Source organism: Chrysemys picta, chromosome 2 (genome assembly GCF_011386835.1).
Source record: "Chrysemys picta bellii isolate R12L10 chromosome 2, ASM1138683v2, whole genome shotgun sequence".
NCBI classification, from domain to species: Eukaryota; Metazoa; Chordata; order Testudines; family Emydidae; genus Chrysemys; species Chrysemys picta.
The window spans coordinates 37079480-37103987 of NC_088792.1; the positions used below are offsets into that span (position 1 = coordinate 37079480).

Consider the following 24508-nt stretch of genomic DNA (forward strand, 5'->3'; position numbering starts at 1 on the left):
ACACGGAGAACAATTGACCACCATCCTCTTCATAAAGCTCTTAGCATATTTGAAAACTGTTTATCAAGTTCCCCTCCGTCATCTTTGCTCAAAACTAAAAGTTCCCAATTTTTTAAAATAGAAAGTGTGTATACACACACACACACACACACATACACACACACTTTCTATTTAAAACATGGCTGTCCTTGTATATATATACACACACACACATATATTATATATAGTTATTAAAATGACTTTTTCTCTAGCACTTATTTCAACAGAGTAACTAAATCCCATACACATCTCTTTGTCCCAAAGCAGCAAATGCACACACACACAACTCTCAAGGATTTTCACCAATGGGGGGAGGGATAGCTCAGTAGTTTGAGCATTGGCCTGCTAAACACAGGGTTGTGAGTTCAATCCTTGAGGGGGCCACTTAGGGATCTGGGGCAAAATCAGTACTTGGTCCTGCTAGTGAAGGCAGGGGGCTGGACTCAATGACATTTCAGGGTGCCTTCCAGTTCTATGAGATAGGTATATCTCCATATAGAACAAGAATATGTTTGGGAAAAAGATGAATTAAATATAACTATCTTTTGTAGCAATTTTTTCTTCTTTGTGCATTATTTCATTATCTTTAGATGAAAAAGCTGTGACATGTGGCATTCACTGATCATAAGTTACAGAAAACCATATCATTCCAGAAGCATCCTCATACAGGCAACTGTGTTATTGAGGGCTAAAAAACCAGTAAGTTATTTATATTATTCCCTCATGGCCGCTCATATATTAGTAAATGACTCTGGCTCCTACTTATTTACTTTAGATATGAATGTTTCATTGATTTCTGTTAAAACAACTGCAACAAGTTACAAAGCCCAAAAGCTAGTTCCTCATTCATTTTCTTTTGGATTGGACAGCCATGTTAATTTGCTCTGATGTGTAGAGGCTTGTCCTCCCCGATTAGCAGGTTCTTATTAGAAGAAATATTTGCTGTTGCACTCATGGGCTCTCAGTGTCTCTAGTGTTAAAGCAAGCACTCTTACCTCACCTGTCTGGACACACTCCCTGGTTTTCTTGCATCTGTTCCTTCACAGCTTCATTCACATCCTACATCAGTGGCAAATGCTACCTGCCTTCCAACAACACACATACACCTGGGTCATTCTGGTGCATTGTTGGTGCCCCACTGATACGAATTTACATCCGTGACAATCAGCTAATAGCTTGTGAGACACCTGGTGGTTCTGTGGCCCTAAACATTACTTTGGTTGGATTGTCCTATCTGACTGGTGCTCAGTCAGTGCTTCCTGAGTCTCTAGCAAATATGAGGAATGGAAATCACAGCAACATCCCAATGTTACCTGAGACATGAGTAATTAACTAAAGCATAGAATGCCGTGCAAATGGACCTGCAACACAAAAGCCATGCAGATAGTTTCATGCTCCAAGGAAGAGAGAAAACTAAGTCACAGGAATTTCCCACTTAGGTAAGAAGGGTGACTCTCTTCCCATTTAGTAACCAGGAGGGGAAGATGAGCTTATGCGATGATGACAAATTGTCATAGGATGATGTTGCATTAAAACTTGATAATGTTCAGTCACAATGACATGTCACCAGATAACCCATTACTAATGCAATGTCATGAAGGAAATGTCCGGATGCTGCACTGAGTATTTATTTTATGCATCTCTGCAAATCTATTTGAGGATGAAGCTATTCTCTGCTTGTTGAAGGTCTATTAACATTAACTGCATATTTACTATTGCATATTTACCCCCACCTTTTTTCATCTGGCCTAGACAATATGTTTACTCAGATCCCACAATTTATCATTTATATTTTTAGGGTGAAATTATATTCAAATCATCCTAAAAAGCTGCAGAATTTTCCACCAGCCTTCAGAGCTCCTACTCATGACCAGCTGCATGCTTCCTGCTGTTGTAACCAGCCAAAAATATATCTTGTAATTCGACTGCTGTGAAGAAATGAGCTTGAAATATGCAGGTCAGTTATTCCTACGCTCCCTTCTCATCACCACAGACTTATCGGGGTGATCTTCATAGTCACAAGTTAAACTTCTTTTGATGCTCCTATATAAATCTGTCTGGTCAGTTCAAACTTGGGTGCCTAAAGTTAGTCATCTAAATAAAGGAAGCCAGATTTTCAGGGCTGTTGCAGTCCTGGAATTAACACATTTATTGAAGTCGATGGGAGCTATGGATGCTCAGCACGTATTACCACCAGGCTTTTATCGAAGTCTGATTGGCGGTACTGACGTTTAAAAATGTTGTCCTAGGGGTCTTGGCAACAGGCTTACCAGCAGTTTTCATCACTACAGAGAGGTCAGGGCTGAAATATGTAACATGCTTGAGGATCTGTTTCAATATTTATAAGTAATCAAGGAACCCTCAATTTTAAGCTTCCTCCAAAAAGTGCATGATGGGTGGATGGTGCCTCAGTTTAACTGAAATGGCACACGCTCCCTTCTCCTCTACCATCCCCCCAAAGAAATTCCTATTGAGAACAATAGGATGGCGAGGTTAAAAAAAAGAGATACTCAAACATATACATATTAAACTTTAATAATAGCTCTTAACTGATGTATGTGTAACCCAAGGTTTTCTATTGCCACAAAGGACAGTCTGGGATCTGGGGAGGTAGGTAATACACAAAACTAGAACAAATTCTACAGGTAATATTTTAAATGTGGTGGCTGTAAAAATACAGAGCAATGGTCCACCTTACTATTCTACCCAGTGAAGAATTCTGGGATCCCACCACACTTGCTCACGGCAGATAAGTTTTACAGTCTTTGTCATCTCATCCTATGTGGACTCAGGGTTACTACACCTCTACCTCGATATAACACTGTCCTCAGGAGCCAAAAAATCTTACCGCGTTATAGGTGAAACCGCGTTATATCGAACTTGCTTCGATCCACCGGAGTGCGCAGCCCCGCCCCCCGGAGCACTGCTTTACCACGTTATATCCGAATTCGTGTTATATCGAGTCGTGTTATATTAGGGTAGCGGTGTATTCTGCTATTTATTAAAGGTGTCCATAATTTCCAATTTGGATATTTACACTGGGCTTATCTAAATTCTCACCGTAGTTTCAGTTGGAACTTATTTATTTCCCTCAAAAAAACTATGCAGAGGAGTTTTCATGGTGCAGAATGACCCATGTTCCAACCCAGAGGTGGCTGCAATTCCCACCTACACAATCTGGGAAGTTCTGTGAGAACTCTAAGGATGAAAGGGATAATTTAAATAAAAGCTGACATTACACTTATTAAAGGGAAAAGATCCTCACTCACGTAGCCATAAAACCACAAGCAAAAAGAAATACTTAAATATATAAACAGATGCCTAAGTGCACCTTGGGGATAATGTGTTCTGATCCAAGGGACAGATTACAGTCTCACCGCTCTCTCCCATGCACACACCCAAGGAAAATAAAAGGAGTTTCCACACCTTTGGTGTTTGCCCACCAGAGCTAACGAACAAGCTCTGGAGACTCCAAAGCTGTCCTTGTCAGACCTATTTCAGTGGGTTCTAAAAGGCTGGAAAGAATTTTTCCATGTGCTAAATAGTTGCCAAAAAAAAAAAAAAAGAATCAACAATCACCAACGCTAAGTTGCCTTGTAGGTTGGTGAGCTCTTCAGGGCAGGGTGTGAGCCATGGCCTTCTGTGTTTGGAAAGAACCTAGCATCTGGTGGGCGCTATGAGGAATATATAAATAGATGAGGAAAACAAGTATAACAAAGAGCATTGCGTAGGGCCTTAGGCAGCACTGCACTTACATCTGTCTCCTTATTTGGGACTCCTTCCACCCCATGGAAATAGATGTGCATCGTTAAGGGCCTCTGAAATGTTTGAAATATTTATCAGAGCACCTATGAAAAATGACTGGGCTGGTGAAATTTTGATATTACAGTATGGTGACCAGATGTCCCAATTTTATAAGGACAGTTCCAATATTTGGGGCTTTGTCTTATATAAAGCAACAGAGGGTCCTGTGGCACCTTTAAGACTAACAGAAGTATTGGGAGCATAAGCTTTCGTGGGTAAGAACCTCACTTCTTCAGATGCAAGTGCATCTGAAGAAGTGAGGTTCTTACCCACGAAAGCTTATGCTCCCAATACTTCTGTTAGTCTTAAAGGTGCCACAGGACCCTCTGTTGCTTTTTACAGATTCAGACTAACACGGCTACCCCTCTGATACTTGTCTTATACAGACATCTATTGCCCCCCACCTCCCTGTCCCGATTTCTCACACTTGCTAACTGTTCACCCTATATTACAGCAGCTCCCTTTCTCCTCTCTTGAGATTTGACACTCTTCCTCTCCCCTCCCCTTTCCCTCTGCTGCTGCCCTATGGGCATCTCATTGTTGAATGAGGAGTAGGCTGCCCCTCTCTTTATCATCCTCTGCCCTTCTGTTTTTCTCCCTTTTCCTTTCTGTCTGCTTCCTTGATTTATTTGCATATTTAAGTCCTATTGGTGGAAATAAAATGTGTCAGCAAATGTCATAATACCAGGGACAAACAGACAAACGAGGCTATCATGCACTGTATACACAGAGAAAAAAATTATGCCTAATATCCCTGTAAAAAAGAACACAGAGTGTGATCACTCTCAAAACGTCCCGTTTCTTACCAATGGGATAAAGTGATATTGATGGGATTGAAGGATTATGCATTTGACTGAAGTATAAAGCGTTCTGGGACACGCTTTAAATCTGCATTCATATATAAACCACACAAAATATGCTGGCAAAATAAACTATAAAGATGCAGTTGAGACACCCATAATTATATATATGTCATATACAAAGTGGAGGAAGAGCTCAATGGAGGGCAGAAAAATGTAGGGTTAACTTTTCTAAGTGTGAATCATATGTGTGTGTGTGATTGCGAAGGCCATGGTTTAGTCATCTCAGGGTACTCTTGTGAATATCTTATATTTCTCACTAGCAATTTCAGGGATACATAAACATACATGTTTCTAAATCCAATTTTGATGAAAGTGATCATGAAAAGATAAATTTCATGATTCTAAGGAAAGGAAGGAGTGAGAGCAGCAGAATAACAACAATGGACTTCAAAAACCAAACTCAGGAAAATAGTAGGTAAGGTCCCGTGGGAAGAAAATCTAGGGGGAAAAGGAGCTCAGGAGAGTTGGTTGTTTCTTAAGGAGATAATATTAAAGGCACAACTGAAAACTATCTCAATGTGAAGGAAATATAGGAAGAATAGTACGAGGCCAATATAGCTCCATTAGGAGCTCTTTAATGACCTGAAAAATCAAAAAGGAGTCCTACAAATAGTGAAAACATGGACAAATTGCTGAGGAGTACAAAAGAGTAAGCATTAGCAAGTAGGGACAAAATCAAAAAGGCTAAAGCAGAGAATGAGTTACATCTAGCAAGGGACATAAAGGCGATAAGAAGAGGCTCTTTTAATACATTGGGAGAAAGAGAAAGATGAAGAAAAGTGTAGGTTCTCTACTTAGCAGTGAAGGAGAGCTAATAATAGATGACACCAAGAAGACTGAGGTGTTTAATGCCTATTTTGCTTCAGTCTTCACTAGACATCTGAATGGTGACCAGATACTTAACACAATTAACAGTAACAAACGGGAAGGGACACAAGCCAAAATAGGGAAAGAACAGATTACAGAATAATTAGATAAGATAGATGTATTCAAGTCACCAGGGCCTGATGAAATTCACCCTTGGGCACTTAAGGAACTAATTAAAGCAATTTCGGAACTATTAGCAATTATCTTTGAAAAATCATGGAAGATGGGTGAAGGCCCTGAGGACTAGAGAAGGACAAACATAGTATCTATCTTTAAAAAGTGGAACAAAGAAGATTCAGGGAATTATAGACCAGAGAACCTAACTTTGATTCCTGAAAAGATCCTGGAACAAATGATTAAACAATCAATTTATAAGCACCTAGAGAATAATAGCATTGTAAGGAATAGGAAGCATAAATTTCTCAACAACAAATCATGCCAAACCAACCTAATTTCCTTCTTTGACAGGGTTACTGGCCTAGTGAATGTGGGTAAGCCATAGATGAGATATATCTTGATTTTAGTAAGGGTTTTGACACAGTCTCACATGACATTCTCATATACAAACTAGAGAAATGTGGTCTGGATGAAATTACTATTAGGTGGGTTCACAACTGGTGGAAAGACCGTACTCAAGCAGTAGCTATCAATAGTTTGCTGTCAAACTAGGAGCAGGGCCGGCTCCAGGCACCAGCTTAACAAGCAGGTGCTTTGGGCGGCCAAGTGAGAGGGACGGCACCTGCAGCAATTTGGGGGCGGCAGGTCCCTCACTCCTTCTAGGAGCGAAGGACCTGCCGCTGAACTGCCACCGCTGATCGCGGCTTTTTTTTTTTGCTTGGGGCGGCAGAAATGCTGGAGCCGGCGCTGACTAGGAGGGCATATCTAGTGGGGTCCCACAGAGGTCAGTGCTGGGTCTAGTACTATTGAATATTTTCATTAATGACTTGGATAATTCAGTGGAGATTATACTTATAAAATTTGCAGATGACACTAAACTGGGGCAGGGGAAGGGTTTGCAAGCACTTTGGAGGATAGGATTAGAATTCAAAGCAACCTTGACAAATTAGAGAATTGGTCTGAAATCAGCAAAATGAAGTTCAATAAAAACAAGTGCAAAGCACTTCACTTGGGAAGGATAAATCATATGCACAACTACAAAATGGGGAATAACTGGCTAGGTGGCGAAACTGCTGAAACAGATCAGCGATTATAGTGGATCAAAAATTGAATGAGAATCAACAATGTGATGCAATTGTGGAAAAAGCTAATATCATTCTCGGGTGTATGAATAGAAGCATTGTATATAAGACATGGAAGGTAATTGTCCCACTCTACTTGGCACTGGTGAGGCCTCAGCTGCAGTTCTGTGTGGCACACTTTAAGAAAGATGTGGACAAATTGGAGAGGGTTTGTTACAGGAGTGGGTGGGTGAGATTCTGTGGCCTGTGTTGTGCAGGAGGTCAGACTAGAAGATCATAATGGTCCCTTCTGACCTTAAAGTCTATGAGTCCCCAGAGAAAAGCAATAAAAATGATAAAAAGCTTAGAAAACTGACCTATTAGGAAAGGTTAAAAAAACTGGACATGTTTAGTCTTGAGAAAAAAAGACTGAGGGAGGACCCGATAACAGTCTTCAAAATATGTTAAGAGCTATTACAAAGAGGACGGTGATCAACTGTTCTCCATGTCCACTGAACAAGACGTAATGGGCTTAATCTGCAGTGAGAGAAATTTAGGCTAGATATTAGGAAAAACTTTCCAACTATGAGAGTAATTAAACTCTGGAGGCTTCCAAGGGAGGTTGTGGAATCTCCATCATTGGAGGTTTTTAAGAAGAGGTTGTACAAACACCTGTCAGGGATAGTGCAGGTTTGCTTGCACACAGGGCAGGACTTGAGAACTTTTCAAGGTCACTTCAAGCCCTACATTCCTATGGCTCTATGATGTAACAATCGACTATGAAGTGGCACAAGTGTGAGGAGGCCTGAATAAAACAAATGAACATAAAATCCAGTATGGAAATTGGGCTGGGAGCCATTGGAAAAGATAATAAGTATATGTTCCCATTCCCTGTATCCCTCTCCATACCCCACTCCATTGGTATGCCCCATAAGGATGTCCCTCCAAGGGGCACAAAAATCTAATGTCCTATTAAGGGACATCCTTATATCTTTCAAAACCACAAGAAAGAGCAAACTACATGATCCCTTTGCAGCAAGTACGAAAACATACATAGGTAAATAAGCGTCCTCACTCCATAGGCCAGCTTTTCTGCAGCTGTTTGATCTCTCAATTAATTCAAAAACAAAAAAAACCCCTTCAAATATATAATGCAATATATATAGAAATCAGCACATTTTAAGGTGGTTATTAATGCATTGGGGCCACATTCTCCCCTCAACAACATGCACTCAACTCCCACTGAGTTGAAGGAGTGAGGTGCATCTAACCAAGAGAAGAGTGTGGACATTTATGCCTACCATGCCATTAGAGGCAAACTCAGAAATTAAAACAATGTCAAAGGATCCACATGCATTAGATTGCTGTACTCATTTTGCTTGATATGAACCATACTTCACCACGGTGGAGTACAAAGGGAAAAGCATGCATATCCAGATTTACTCAAGGACACTAACACTAGTTGTGAGGCAAACCACACACACAGTTAAAAGGTAACAGGCTCAATCCAAGGCAGAGTGCATAAAAATAAAGTACAGTACTAACTCTCTGAGAGGATTCAATTTTCATCAAGTACCTTTGAATGTCAAGTTCTGAATGAAGGGAGACCAACATACACTGCAAAGCCTGTAGATCAAAGAAAGAGACAGAGAGAAGAAGAAAAAAAGAAAAAAAAAGAGAAAATTGTTAAAAGGAAAAATAAATCAAAACAGAACAAAAAGAGAATGGCCTGTGCATAATGAAACTGTATTGCAGCATACCAGCAGTGGAAAGGAAAGATGATATATATACTGGAAAAATATATAGAACAAAAGGCAGCATGTACACAATGAACAATATAGTCTTATCAATCGGTAACACAGTTTCACTTCAGTATTCCAAGAAGTTCTACAGCATTGAACTCAGAAAGTGCACTAGGAACTGGTGAGTTGTGAATGTTGACAGTGATCTTACTATAACCCAAGTTTAAATGAAGACGATGCCATCTTGTTAGCCTGTCACTCCCCACAGCGTCCAGCGTCTCCGAGTACGAAAAGCGTTGCCTGATCTCATGAATTTACAGTGAGTTTCACAATAGTTGGAGTTTTGCATAAAGCTCCAGCTCCCAGAGTCATAGGATTATGACTTTCATTTAAAAACAAGTTTCTAGCCTTCATAGTTATGGAGAAAATCTTGAAAATAGGAGGCTTAAGATCCACAATACAAATAAAAAGAATCCCAAATGTAGTATTGTTAACATCTCATGATTTTAGGGGGCCTAACATTATTTTTGAACACCTGGAGTTCTACATGTAATGCTACATGTAATTTAATCCTTTGTTTATTTGTTTCTACGAAAAGAAAAGCATTTTACTGTATTTCTAAATCATCTCCCCTTTCAGCCTGTGTCAAACTGCTATTACAACTGTTACAGTGCTTAATTTGTGCCAGGACTTGCCACAGCACCTCTGGGCTTGACAGTTCACAGCCCTGGCACCCCTGGGCTTGCCGCATCAGTTATGAATGTAAAAAAATGCTTGAACCCCAGCACCTCTTTCATTACAAATTAAGCACTGCAACTGTAATGACTCCACTATTGCCTATTCTATACTTTCTGCTATTAGTATGAGCCAAAGTGAGAAACTAAGCTAAACAAATAACTATTAACTACTACAAATATCTTGTAGAGCAAGTGAGCACGTCATATAGTGCCAACACTATAATTAAGACAGTAATCCAAAGAATCTTTCAATTCTTGTACACAAAACCCATGACAGACATGATTATATGATATTTAATTCCAGGGTCAAGCCTATTAGTACACAAATATTTTATATTTCTTCAAGATTTAGTTAACTAGATAAGGGTTTTTTTGAGGGGGGGAATTATACCTCTTTTTAAAAGAAAACAATAGAACACTTCTCCCCAATGACAAACGTACTATTTAGATTTGTTCAAGTAAAATAAGATTTTTACAAGTAAGTTATTTGTACAAACACAAGAACATACTAAATGCAATCTGGAAGCACCAACTGGATAAATTCCAATCCTGATCCCAGCACAAAGGCACAGACAACGCGGTCAGTTGTCACGGTCTCTGCACTATTGAAATCATGTCAGCTTTTGCATTTGTTTCTGAAGTCACCCTCCCAAACACACACACTCCAAAAGGTTTTACTTTATTTTTAATTGAGAAATCATTCAGATAGAAAAATCCATCACATTATTTCAGTTTTTTTTACATCAAGTGCTAAATCCCACAAGGCCAAGTAGCTGGATTGTGTGCAGGGCTTTCCATGGGAAGGAATCTCTCCCATGCTGCAGAGCTTCCCTGCGGTTTCTGTAGCCCTCATCATGCACAAGACCCTAATTGTGTAGCGTGCAATGATCCACATACTGGCAGATTCACCAGCTCCGCTCCCACTCTGACCTCCAGCTCTTACCCAAGCTCCACTGAACAGGGTGGAGTTGAGCTCCATGCCCGATGGGTTCCTTAAATCCTGTCACCCTACACAGTGAAACCAAACTGGTGCCACTGCCTCTGGAGCCTTCCACATCACAAAGGAAGGGGCCGGATTTAACTCCCAAGTGTGTCTCATTATTAAAGTTAGGAAGCCACTTGAATAGCATATCTTTTTAGGGGGGAAATGTCAGTTATTAAATTAGCCTTTTAAATATAATCAAATTGTAATGTAAATTCTATAGTAGGCAGGCAGGTCAGAATACACAGTTAAAAGTGATCAATCAATTTCATGGACATCTAAAAAACCCTCTCCTCTTAGTACGAGGACATATTCTCTGCCCCTCAATATCACATGTCGTAGCATGTGCACCAAGGATTGGAGCTAGAAGTCTTTGAGTAAACATAATCTGACAGGGAAAAACCCCCATAGAAAATCACAAAATGGACAGTCATATAATACAGGAAGTCTCCCAATATAATAGACAAGTTAGTGCTATGAAGGCAAGCGAAGACTCCGCAGTCTGTTGCAGAGAAGACTTCAGATCTTATCAGACTTCAGTATCAGGAGAATACTTGGACATGGTAATATGAGAAGAACATTACTAAAACTACTTTTAAATGCTGTGATCCCAAATCAGGGCCTCACTAGAGATGAGCCTAGAACGTATTTTGAAGAAATTCAGGTCTGAATCCAAACTTTGACGTTTGGACCCATCTCTAATATTAACCTAAATATTTCTTAGGTATTTATATGCCCTCCGCTCCCTAACTCATCACCATAGTATCCCGAGTACCTCAGAAATATTTAAAAAAATATAAAACAATACTAATCTGTTTCCTCTCTCCCAGCCTGTAGGAGAAACAGCTTGATTTTTATTTTATTTTTCCTGTGTAGGTATGTGTGTGAATGTACACAGACCATACAGAGGGAAAGCTAAATTGAAGAGATGAGCTTCACATTTTAGTTCTCAATGCAATGAGGACTGTACTCCTTCTTTTCTGCTACAGGAAGGAGTTTAATAACGTAGGGTCAGCATCTGTGAAAGTTCTCTCTCTCTCACACCTCCTCCTCCTCCTCCTCTGGTTGACCATTTCATTGGCCCACACTGGAATGTAGCTGTCATGGGACGTTATGGCCATGGAGAGAGAAGCAGCCTCTCAGGTAGTTAGGGACAACCCCATGAACAATTTACACTATCAGAAGAGAGATCTTGAACTGTACTCTCTATTTAATGTAGAGCTAGTACAGTGAATAAAGCACTGGGATGATGTGCTCACAGCAACCTGTGTTGGCAACCAGATGAGCTGCTGTGATTGGTACCAGCTGGGAGCTTTTTCAGGGCCTGCAGCTTCATTCCTATATATAATGGGCCAGATCCTCAGCTGATGTACATCAGCCTGGCCCCATTGACTTCAATGGCAATACACTAATCTATAGTAAGTGAGGATCTGGCCCAATGAGTTGAAAGAATTTATATGTGACTACAAGGAATAACACACACTCTATTGCCCTAGACCCTCAAAGGAGAGTAGCTTCTGTTGAAAAGTATTATATCTCTAGGAGCTGAGAAAGTAAATAACCCACAAATATATAATATAAAGTGCTATGTTCTGCCAATGATGGTTTAGCATAGAAAGGGACAGCTGAACACATGCTATAAGGAGGCAGTAGAAAAAGCTGCAGAAGGAAATCAATTTCTGATGGGAAAATGTGGAATGTGTAAGGAAAGGAACAGAGAAAGGAGCAGTGAGAGATACTGAATATAGTCAGTAGAATCAAGTTGGGAAAAGCCATGGTTGTAGATATATCGAGACACACTAACAGGCAAGTATGAGAAGGATTTACTATTACATGGAGAAAAACTGATTTCAGGAGCCAGTCTTTACTATGATGAGAAAGGTAATACGAACAAAGGAAGCAGCTGCAAAACATGCTGTTTTTGAACTGTAAACAGAAATGGAGACAGCAGTGGCCTTGGAAAAGGTGTAGAAAGCTGAGACCCAAAGGAGGAAAGCAAAGATGCCAGGAATGTGCTGACTCTCATTAACTGGAGTCCTGAAAATCTTCTAATGCATGCAATTGGCAAAGTAGTATCCAAATGAACAGCATGCAGTAACTTAGGGAGAAAAAAGTTAAATAACTAGTGCTGAATGTATTAGTAATTATCCCAATGCCTGAGAAAAGAGACTGAATGAACTGTAAGACTAGCTTGCGGGATCAGTTTGCTTAACGGACCAAGGGAAAGTATTCACTATACTAAGCAGGATCAGGCCTTTTGAGCACTAAGACTCTAGACCTCCAAAGAAAAATCCAAGTGCTTCAGATGCTGCTATTGGTGATTCAGTCGGAGGCATCCTTCCCCGGGTTAGTCTGAAGCAATGCTGCAGAATGGTGTTAGGAATGCATTGTACAGTTAGAGGGTTTTTGGAGGAAAAGTTACACTGCCTTTCTTACTGGCTGTGGCCATTAACATCTGGGTGGAGCTTTTCACTAGAGAGTGGGTGTTAACCTCAGTTCCCCAGATCACAGAATAACTGAGAAATCACACAGAATGTTAGGGTTTCCTGCATTTTCAATCCACCTCAAATTTAGGTCCTTGTTTTATGGTTTTGGTAAATTTCAGAAAGGAAGCAAGTCCTTACAAAGAGAACGAGTTGAATTTATACAGGTCACCTAGGAAAATTACAAGCTGCTCAGATGTTTTACAAGAGATTTCTAAAGCCAGGTCTAGAATATATTACTATGTATGAAGCAAAGACATGTTAGCAAGAAGGCTGAGGTGCTATAAAGCAATCATGGAAACTGAATGTGCTTACAACCTCTTACCAACTACCCTTTTCATGATCATGCAGAATCATGTCAAAGTCAAGACTGGAGGGAAACTGTAATGGGAAAGCAAAGGGCTGGATATGACTATGTAGATGATGATATATTACTGGGAGGGTCACTGACTCATACGTCCTCTTTAAGAGCTTAGAACTGAAGGAAGGAAATAGGGATCAAATATCTATTTCCTGCAAACAAGGATTTTGTTGGGAGTATGAGAGCAAGCCAGGATGGGAAAAAGTAAGGATGGCAGCATAGCTGGGTTTGAGCCAGAGAAGCTGTTCTAGTAGTAATTTTAAAATAGCAGAAATTTGTCAGACAAGGAAAATAACATACTTAACACACATATCAGGGTGGAAAAGGTGAGCTCAGATGGATTGCAAGCGGTATGCAAGATAGCCATTTGGGCAACATATGATGAAACAGGGATGGGCAATGACAAACGGTTTGAAAGTAATCACAGAGACAATAAAAAGAACGAGGAGTACTTGTGGCACCTTAGAGACTAACAAATTTATTTGAGCATAAGCTTTCATGGGATAAACCCACTTCATCGGATGCATGCAGTGGAAAATACAGTAGGAAGATATATATACACAGAGGACATGAAAAAATGGGTGTTGCCTTACTAACTATAACGAGAGTAATCAATGAAGGTGGGCTATTAGCAGCAGGATAAAAAAACCTATTGTAGTGATAATCAGGATGGCCCATTTCCAACAGTTGACAAGAAGGTGTGAGTAACAGTAGGGGAAAAAATAGCACGGGGAAATAGATTTTACTTTGTGTAATGACCCATCCACTCCCAGTCTTTGTTCAAGCCTAATTTAATGGTGTCCAGTTTGCAAATTAATTCCAATTCTGCAGTTTCTCATTGGAGTCTGTTTTTGAAGTTTTTTTTAGTTGGAGTATTGTGACTGAGGTCTGTAATTGAGTGACCAGGGAGGCTGAAGTTTTCTCCGACTGATTTTTGAATGTTATAATGCTTGACGTCTGATTTGTGTCCATTTATTCTTTTGCGTAGAGACTGTCTGGTTTGGCCAATGTACATGGCAGAGGGGCATTGCTGGCACAAGATGGCATATATCACATTGGTAGATGTGCAGGTGAATGAGCCTCTGATAGTGTGGCTGATGTGATTAGGTCCTATGATGGTGTCCCCTGAATAGATATGTGGACAGAGTTGGCAACACGCTTTGTTGCAAGGATAGGTTCCTGGGTTAGTGTTTTTGTTGTGTGGTGTGTGGTTGCTGGTGAGTATTTGCTTCAGGTTGGGGGGCTGTCTGTAAGCGAGAACTGGCCTGTCTCTCAAGATCTGTGAGAGTGAGGGATCGTCCTTCAGGATAGGATGTAGATCCTTGATGATGCGCTGGAGAGGTTTTATTTGGGGGCTGAAGGTGACGGCTAGTGGCATTCTGTTACTTTCTTTGTTGGGCCTGTCCTGTAGTAGGTGACTTCTGGGTAGTCTTCTGGCTCTGTCAATCTGTTTCTTCACTTCAGCAGGTGGGTATTGTAGTTGTAAGAATGCTTGATAGAGATCTTGTAGGTGTTAGTCTCTGTCTGAGGGGTTGGAGCAAATGCGGTTGTATCTTAGAGCTTGGTTGTAGACAATGGATTGTGTGGTGTGGTCTGGATGAAAGCTGGAGGCATGTAGGTAAGTATAACGGTCAATAGGTTTCTGGTATAGGGTGGTGTTTATGTGACCATTGCTTATTAGCACTGTAGTGTCCAGGAAATGGATCTCTTGTGTAGACTGGTCCAGGCTGAGGTTGATGGTGGGATGGAAATTGTTGAAATCATGATGGAATTCCTCAAGGGCTTCTTTTCCATGGGTCCAGATGATGAAGATGTCATCAATGTAGTGCAAGTAGAGTAGGGGCATTAGGGGACGAGAGCTGAGGAAGCGTTGTTCTAAGTCAGCCATAAAAATGTTGGTATACTGTGGGGCCATGCCGGTTCTATCCCTTTCCTGTTCCTCTTAGGAATGCTCCCCAGCCTTCTCTTTTTGATCCTTCGAAGTGTTGAGTGCTCTGGCCTGATCCTGCCAAGCGCTTAAGTACATGCATATCTTTAAGAAATAACTGGGACTACTAACATACTTGAAGTTAGGCACATGCTTAATTACTTGGCTGGCGTGAGGCCAGAATGCTCAGCACCTTGTAGAACTTAGCCCTGTATCCCTGTTCTATTGAGTCCTAGCCAGCCCTTTCCCTGCCCACCTTTTTATAACCATAAAAGATGACTGAGATGTTCAGTGAAATAAAAAAAAATAAAATTAATGGAGATATCTTATCTCCTAGAACTGGAAGGGACCTTGAAATGTCATCAAGTCCAGCCCCCTGCCTTCACTAGCAGGACCAAGTACTGATTTTGCTCCAGATCCCTAAGTGGCCCCCTCAAGGATTGAACTCACAACACTGTGTTTAGCAGGCCAATGCTCAAACCACTGAGCTATTCCTCCCCCCAGTGAAGTGAGAAGTGTATCTTGCATTCTTAGGTGTCTGTCTCCTCTACAGTTATTCAAGCACCATTTTGAACAATGTAACAGGCCCGACCAAATTCTTTGTGTCATGCCAGAACAAAATGATTGGGTATAGTTCCTCGAGACTAATGTAAATCCAGTTCAAGGAGCTCTTTTGTGCAGGAAAATTCTGCACACAAGAAAGCTTGCAAATTATAGACATATAATATGGCATGGAAATTTTTGAAAAAACACTGGCTAAAAATGTCAAACATGGATGCCTAAAGTGAGTCATGTAAATCCACATTTAGTCACCTAATTAAACAGCCTGATTTTAAGAGGGACCAAACACTATTGCTCTCATTAATTTTAATAAGAGTTGGGTGCATGACAACTGAAAAATCAGGTTCTTTTATTTATAAACTGATTTATATAAAATGTTCAGCTGCCTAAACATGGATTTATGGCCCTAACATTAGCAAGTTTGAAAATGTTAGCAATTCTCTTTGGAGAATGTTCTGTCCTGATTTTCTGTATTTCTCTTCCACTTTTGTTTTAGTAGCTGGGAAGCTTGCACAAACATAGGTTCTTTGTTTTTAAGAGTCCATCTGTTCCTGTTGTTGATTCCCTACCTGAAGTTATTATCCTCTCTAACATCACAATTTATTGCTGAGAAAACCATTGCGATTCCCCATAAGAAGATTATGATTTATGGGAAGAAAGAAGCATGCAGAGATAAGCCATAGAGAAACAAAGATCATGACTGGAAATGTCCCTAGTAGTATAAAAATATAGGGAAGAGGAATAAAACAAATCATCTCTCTCTCTCTCTCTCTCCACACGCGCGTGCACACACACACACGTTTTCAATATACAATTCATCCCTTTCATTTTCCTCTGGTGTTTCCCTCTCAACATTACATAGACAATTGGCTGACCTGATTATTCATATGACAATCGGTGGTATATGGCACATTACAGAGTACATAGTGACAATTTACGGCCTAATGTGAACACCATCTTCTGAAATATTGAACACATGCCTTGTCATTTTCCATTGGTTATATCTAATTGTGATTGATCTTCCATGAGTTCTTTCTCCTTAGACTTCTTTTTTACCTACACTATTAATTAAATGGCCATTATTTTCTTGTCTGTGATCAGCTCATTCAGATAAATCTGATAAAAACTATTCAAAGTGATGGAAATAAAAATGTGAAGATTGGGTTACTTGCAATTCAAATTGTATAGGTTCCTGTACTTGTAACAAAAGAGGGAATAATTATGAGGTAATTATTCAGAAAAATGCAGAGAGACACCTGACTATACACGGTAACATGGTTCCACCTTTATTTTGGTCTCCCATGTGTGGCTTTAAGAACGCTAATGGTCAGATTTTCAAAAGAGCTCAGCACCCAGCAACTCCAAATAAAGGCATCTACAGAGTGCTAAGCTCGTATGGAAATCTGGCCACTTCAGACGACTAAGCGGAGGTTGAGCAATTCTGAAAAATTGGCCCTAAAGAGGCCCAAAATAGCCCTACTGGTTTCCCATTTAACATGATTTGGTAGGCTGATCCCTGCACCCATACAGAGCCCTAAAGAAGTCAGGAGGGCTCTGTTTGGGAACAGAGGTTGACCTGCGAGGAACCAAGTGCAGGATCAGGGCTCAAAGGGTAACTCTTTTCTTAGGTGGCTGTTTTTCTAGCTATCACATCTTTGTATGCTAATGAGCTCTCATACAAGCATTGTTATTCAGAATCCCCTATATCATAGAGCAATGAATTAATAAGCCTGCTTGCTCACATTAAAGCATGCAAAACATTCTTCTTCCAATAGCATTCCAATCTACTCCAAAAACTCTATTTAATCAGCTCTACAAAGAACTCTAGGCATAGAGTTCTACAGACTGGGAATCTGGAAGCCCTGAATCCCAATATCAGGCCTTGATGAAGGCACTCTGCTTCTGTTGCCCTATCTCAAAGTAAAACATAGTGAATGGTATCTACCTAGCTCAGAGGAGTTCTTTAAAGATTAATTAGTTATTGCTTTCCAGCTCTTTGAAGATAAAAACTGCGATATAAAAACTAATTTGTTATTGTGTCATATTAAGCTTATTTTAAGTATCACAGTTGTCCTACTATAGTAAGTTTTATATACAAGGGAAAAAATAACAATTTTGAACTAAAACATCAAATTGAAAAGGCCTATACGTCTGCCTTAGTATTCAAATATTTGATTGCATTCTTCTCTTCCTTTAACATGTACATGCCATCCAAACAATTACATTAGCAAATGCCATTGTGCAGCATATACTAGATTATACTTGTCTAGAAAATACAGAAGGTAGAGTGGAATTCAGTTTTATAAATCATTCTTACTATCTCAAAGCAATGAGTTAAATATTGTAAGGGCAATGACAGTATATGTAAATAGACTGTGATTTTGCAAGATGCAGAGCAAATCCTGGAGTCTATGAGGATACGTCTACACTGCAGCTCAGAGAAAGCCTCCCAGACCAGGAACACAGACTCATGCTTTTGGGGCTCAGGCCAGAGCACTAAAAATAGCAGTGTAGATGTTGCAGCTCCGGCTCTCAAGCTCACCCAACACCATTGGTTTGAGAGCCCAAATTGCAACCAAAGCCACGTCTACATTTAGTGTGCTAACCGGAGCCCCGCCATGCAAGTCTGTCTTCACAGGTTGGGATGCTCACTACCAGCTACAGTGTAGACATACCCTGAGGGCCTTCAACTCCTGTTAAAGACAACACCAGAGCTAAATAATGCCAAACAACATGGATTTATGAAAAACAGATAAACTCAAATTAACTTGACATAATTTTTTATATGATTATAATTTTGGTAAGTAAAGGTAATAGTGCTGATTTAACATACTTAGACCTATATAAGGAATTTGAATTGGTACCACACAACATTTTGATTAAGAAACTAGGACAATACAAAACCAACTTGACATACACTAACTGGATTAAAAACTGGCTAACTGATAGGTCTCAAAATGTAACTGCAATCCAGGAATCAACATTGAGTGTCTGTGTTTCTAATGGGGTCCTGCAGGGATCAGTCCTTGATCCTATGCTGATTAACATTTTTATCAATAACCTGAAAGATAACACATAATTCATTACCGATAAATTTAACAGATGACACAAAGATTAGTGGAGTGGTAAATAAGGAAGAGAACATGTCACTGATACAGAGCAATCTGAATCACTTAAAAAGCAACAGAGGGTCCTGTGGCACCTTTAAGACTAACAGACGTATTGGAGCATAAGCTTTCGTGGGTGAATGCCCACTTCGTCAGACGCATGTAATGGAAATTTCCAGAGGCAGGTATAAATATGCAGGCAAGAATCAGTATGGTGGGGTGGAAGCTGTTGAAATCATGGTGGAATTCTTCCAGGGTCTCCTTCCCATGGGTCCAGATGATGAAGATGTCATCAATGTAGCGTAGGTAGAGAAGGGGCGTGAGTGGCCGAGAGCTGAGGCAGCGTTGTTCCAGGTCAGCCATAAAAATGTTGGCATATTGTGGGGACCATGCGGGAGCCCATGGCGGTGCCAATAGCAGATGTAAAGGTAGCCATCTTACAGCAAAAAAACTTCAGGACCAGACTCCAAAGAGAAACTGCTGAACTTCAGTTCATTTGCAAATTTGACACCATCAGATCAGGATTAAACAAAGACTGTGAATGGCTAGCCAACTACAGAAGCAGTTTCTTCTCTCTTGGTGTTCACATCTCAACTGTTAGTAGAGGACCTCACCCTCCCTGATTGAACTAACCTCATTATCTCCATACTGATTCTTGCCTGCATATTTATACCTGCCTCTGGAAATTTCCATTACATGCGTCCGACGAAGTTGGCATTCACCCATGAAAGCTTATGCTCCAATACATCTGTTAGTCTTAAAGGTGCCACAAGACCCTCTGTTGCTTTTTACAGATCCAGACTAACACGGCTACCCCTCTGATACCTGAATCACTTAGTAAACTGGGCACAAGAAAACAATATGAATTTCAATATGGCCAAATGTCTTAGAAAAAAGATTGTACGTCATTCTCACAGAATGGGGGACCCTATCTTGGGAGGCACTGACTTTGAAAAAGACTTGGGGTTCCCGGTGGATTATCAGCTGAGCACGAGGTCCAAGTGCAACAATGTGGCCAAAAAGGTTAAGGTGATCTTTGGCTGTATAAACAGGGAATATTGAGTAGGAGTAGGGAGGTTATACTATCTCTGTATTTGGAGCAACTACTACTGGAATATTGTGTCTAGTTCCGGTATCCACAATTGAAGAAGAATATTGAAAAACTGGCGAGGTTCAGAAAAGATCCACAAGAATGATCAAAGGACTAGAAAAAATGCCTGACAGTGAGAGACTAAAGGAGCTCAGTATACCAAGAGAAGATTAAGTTTATAAGAACCTACACAGGGAACAGAAATTTGATCAATTTGATGAAGGGCTCTTCAATCTAGCAGACAAAAGTATAATGAGAGCCAATGGCTTGAAGTTGAAGCTAGACAAATTCAGACTCAAAATAAGGCCTAAATAGTTAACAGTGAGAGTAATAAACCATTGGAAAAACTTACAGAGAGGTCAGTTAGATTCTTCATCACCGGAGATCTTTAAATCAAAGATGGATGATTTTGTAAAAGATATATTTTAGTTAAAACAGGAATTAATTCAAGGATGTCCTATGGCTCGTGTTAGGCAGGAGGTCAGACTAGATGATCACAAAGGTTCCTTCTGACCTTATAATCTATTAATTTAAATTCAGACTATATCACTAAGGAAAACAAAGCACATCTACAAAATAGCTCCTTTTAAAATAATCAGATGTTTACTGGTATGGACCATTCATCCTTATGTTTTCTTTTCAAGAAGCAGTTCTGTTGCCTCTGCCATTCCAATTGCTACAGTGAATTATTAATTATTATTATTATTATTATTACTATTATTAATTTCAATGCCATTTCAAAATGTATTGTTTTAACTGTTATATATCAGCATAAGTGAGTATTGCAAAATCAAGATACATAACAACAAAAAAACATTTTTTGGAATACAATGATTAGCTAATAAATAAACAAACAAACAAATAATAGTAATAAAATCACATTCTAGCTACTTCAATAGAAATGTCAGTTCAAATGTACTCCAGCCAGAAACACCACAAGGATGCTACTGGCTTCATAAGACATATAAAGCAGGGACACAGAGCTAGACTTGAAATTCAGGAGCTGATGTCATAATTGTTCAGCAGCCAAGTCAGGACTATAAAACCAAAAAGAATCTGCAGCATATAAAGCAGTTTTCAACTTATAAAGCTTCCAGCACCTTCACCAATGGATAATAACTTGCTATACAGTTCCCCTATGCACATTTTAGGTACAAAGGAATGTAAGTGTAACTATGAGATATGTCTTTTAAAAAAAACTTTCTTTTCTGCTCCTGCTTCTATTTTTTCCCTTCAGAATTGAAGATGTTTCTTGCATGGAGACCATCTGCTTTTTAACAACTTTCATTTTCAAAAGGCTCATCCTTCCCCACTTTCAGTGATGGCACCACTCATCGCTAACGAAGTTTACATGGACTAGAAGTCTACCAAACAAACCAGCTTTCAGCAGTGTCAGTCGGTATGAAGTAGACTGGTATGTGGTTTTCTGATGATAGAATAGTGGAAAATGCAGTAAAAAGATCACATATGCCTCAATATCCCTTTCATTCTCTCTCAGCTGATGTACTGCTGTTTTAGCATATTAACCATAGGTGGCCTTAGAAATACTGAAAATATACAAACATGAAGGATAAAAACATCCCTACAGTAACATGAATATTTTATACACACCACCAGATGAACACACATTAGCCTCTTCTGTGTACCCCACCCCCCCAAAAAAAATATTATTCCTCATATACACTGGAGAACCCCATATTCTTTAACCTGTTTGCCCCTGTCAACAAAAAGATGTCTGTGTTTGTTGGAGCAAGGAAAGTATATAAAAATAATATATGGAAAGGCTGGGCCGTATCAGTCTCCTAGCCAGCAAGGCACAGTTCTTACTACTTGACAAAGTTCATAGCCAGAACATGATGAAGGTTTTATTCTTTGGACTTATCTGTTTGCTTGGTTTCTCTGCATGACAGGAAGAGATCCTGGCCCACTGACGTCAATGGGAGTTTTGCCTTTCACTTCAGTGGTGCCAGGATTTCATCCACAGAGTCTGATTTTCCGTTATTGAAATTCCTTAAAGTGGGAATTTGAAAGATTCTATGTGGAATGAAAAAATTGTATTCCGACATATTGTTTCCCACAGGGAAGTTTCTCACAGTAATTTATTTCCCAACAACTGTTGTTCTATTGAAATTAGTTGTAATACCTAATCACTTTTAAGAGAGAACACACTAATAGCTCTATTGGCCACCTATTTAGGTGCCTAAATATAGACTGAGGTGTCTAACTTTTATGAAGAGGGTGGCCACAGCCCTTGCAAATATAATAGTGATATTTTTGCAGGAGTTTTTACTAATTAGGTAAGAAAGGAAAATGTAAAGAAAGACTACTTCTCGTCTTCTGGCGCTGGGGCGGAAATTACATCAAGTACTTTTGCCCCGATTTTTCAAAATTAATCCACTTAATTTTATGGGCTAGAATGCAGGGAGTTACAGCAAAATGTACCTCCCCCATTTCCCAAACAGACAGATCTCCACCCCCTGCTCTAATTGTGAGCAGTGAGAATTCTGTACTTGAAATTTACAGTAGCTAACCATTCATTCCATAAGTATTGCTTTGTTTTCTTCAGTGTCCTGGAATGCATGTCTTCTTACATGCTTAAGTAATAAGAAGCAACCAAATTGTCAGTTCCGATCAAGACAGATGAGCCCCCTAGGCTATCTTCGAAGTGCTATGGCGTTAGGTATTTTGTTCACTGCAAAGATTGATGAAACAACTTGGGACAGTTATATTTGGACTCAAGAATGTTCTCTAGATTAACTATCTTCAGGATATGGATATCACTGTCATTCATGCAAGGAGAGATTCCAGAGAGTTACCATCTTGATGAAGATTTCAACCTAGATACCACCACAAAAGAGGGAGAGAGAAATAGTTGGATAATGGAGTCTTCTGCAGAGATCTTGAGGTTTTTCTCTCTGACCATCAAGGTTTGAAAACAATAATATTCTAATACTGAGGAGCTGCTCCAGTTTGGGGAAGAAACTGAGATCTATAAGTGGAGCTATGTAACTTTTATAAAGACAAGAAAATATTTCACACTTTTAATGGCTCATAAAGGTCTTCCCCCTGACCCCCACTGAATATGTTCCTTGATTATAGTCAGTCAATCACTGATTACAGAAATTCCCACCAGCATTTTAATTTCTTCCGCTGTAAAAGTAGTACCTTGCTGAAGAAGGAGGGTCATGAATTGCTGTTAACAAAAGAGGCAGGGGCAGCTCTAGGCACCAACAAAGCAAGCAGGTGCTTGGGGCAGCTCATTTGCAGGGGCGGCAGCCGGCAGGGATCCAGCCTGGGAGCTGAGAACCAACAGGGGGCCCTGGGAGCTGTAGTCCCTTGGTTAGCTCCCTGCCTATAGAGCCAGCCCTGGAGCAGGGAAAGAACTACATTTCCCAGCATTCCCTTGACCGCCATCAACAGGAAAGGGAGGGGGAGGGAGTATGGTAGCTGAAACCTCATGCTGCAGCTTGCTGTGAATGGAGAACTCACTGCTAGAGCGGGGTGGCACTGTGGATGGGGAACAAGGATGCCCAAGGAGTAGAAGGCTTTCACCCAGATATCCCCTTCAGAAGACATCCCCAGACTGGATTAGGGATACTGGTGTGACCTCACCATGCAGCCCCCAAAGAAAGAATTGGGTGGACTAAATGGACAGTGCCCCTCTCTATCTGAAGCCTAGCAAGGAAGTATGTGGATCCCATTAGAATTTAAAATGAAAAGTAAGGGAAGGGAGGCTCTACTGGACCTGGGCAGCTTTAGATACAGTACCAGGCACGTAGAAGGATTTCCACTTCTGAGCCATGGAAGCAGAAATTGACTTTTCCTTTCCAGATTTAGCTAATATTCAGAAAGGGAATCTAGCATCTGCCTTCCAGATTTGAACACCTCAAAATTCAGGAGTGCTCAAGCTCAATTTGGGCAGCTGTTACTTCATTTCTCCCAAATCAAATATACTGATCCACTGTAACTTGCTGTAGAAAAAGTAGAATAAATTGAGCAAGAAATGCATCCCAGTGGTTTTTAGGACTGGAATTGCTATTTTCAACAGCTTTTTTTTTTTTTTTTTTTTTTTTTTTAGTTTTAATTTGTTTAAAAGGAAGATAGTTTGCATTGGCAAATTCCCCATAGAAACAAAGAGTGGAACAAAAGAATAATAAAGGCACCTCAACTTTTCCTCATTTATGGAGGACCGTCTTATAACATGCATCCAGATATCCTCTAATCACACAAGCTGAAAATTGTTCCACTTTACTTCAGTTCTGTAACCATATGGGAACCAATCCGGTCTGTGTTCTGTGCACATCCAAAATTCCTATTGAATGACCCGCCCTGGGAGCAAGTTACCAGTGACTCAGGGCTGGGGCGGAAGGAGGGTGCAGGTGAGGGGGGGGGGAGAAGAGCCCAGAGCTGGGGCGGCAGGGTGCGGGTGGAAGGGGCAGAGCCCCGGGCTGGGGCGGCAGGGTGTGTGTGTGTGGGGGGCATTGGTGGGGGGGAAGGGGGTAGCCCAGAGCTGGGGCAGCATGGGGTGTGGGGGGGAGAGCCCAGGGCTGGGGTGGCAGGGGGTGCAGGTGGGGGAGGCCCAGAGCTGGGGCGGCAGGAGGTGCAGGTGCGGTGGGGAGAGCCCAGGGCTGGGGCAGCAGGGGTGTGGGGGGGGGGAGCCCAGGGCTGGGGTGGGGGGCAGCCAAAATTTTTTTTGCTTGGGGCGGCAAAAAAACTAGAGCCGGCCCTGCAAAGAGGTAATGCTTGAATCCAAAAACTGGTGAGCTT

At 40.6% G+C, this 24508-nt stretch overlaps 1 protein-coding gene and 1 long non-coding RNA gene across 37 annotated transcripts in view; one reads left to right on the forward strand and one right to left on the reverse strand.

The window, feature by feature from the left end:
• KIAA1217 (KIAA1217 ortholog) overlaps window positions 1-24508 on the reverse strand; it is a 517243-nt gene that overhangs the window by 127758 nt on the left and 364977 nt on the right. For 19 of the 36 annotated variants that reach the window (XR_256476.4, XR_256475.4, XR_010599123.1 and 16 more), the window contains one exon: window positions 8297-8377. The exons of 12 other annotated variants lie outside the window; for them this stretch is intronic. Coding sequence is in view for 16 of the 24 variants with exons in the window: in XM_008162849.4 (XP_008161071.2) it covers window positions 8297-8377 (81 nt within the window). In the remaining 8 variants the exon portion in view is untranslated. The remainder of the gene's footprint in view (window positions 1-8296; window positions 8378-24508) is intronic. 5 more of the 36 variants (XM_065586890.1, XM_065586892.1, XM_065586891.1 and 2 more) reach the window with 1 other exon arrangement.
• On the forward strand, window positions 1843-22757 carry LOC135981926 (uncharacterized). The gene is made up of 3 exons (XR_010599127.1): window positions 1843-1996; window positions 20979-21155; window positions 22308-22757. It is a non-coding gene; the product is annotated as an uncharacterized LOC135981926 (long non-coding RNA).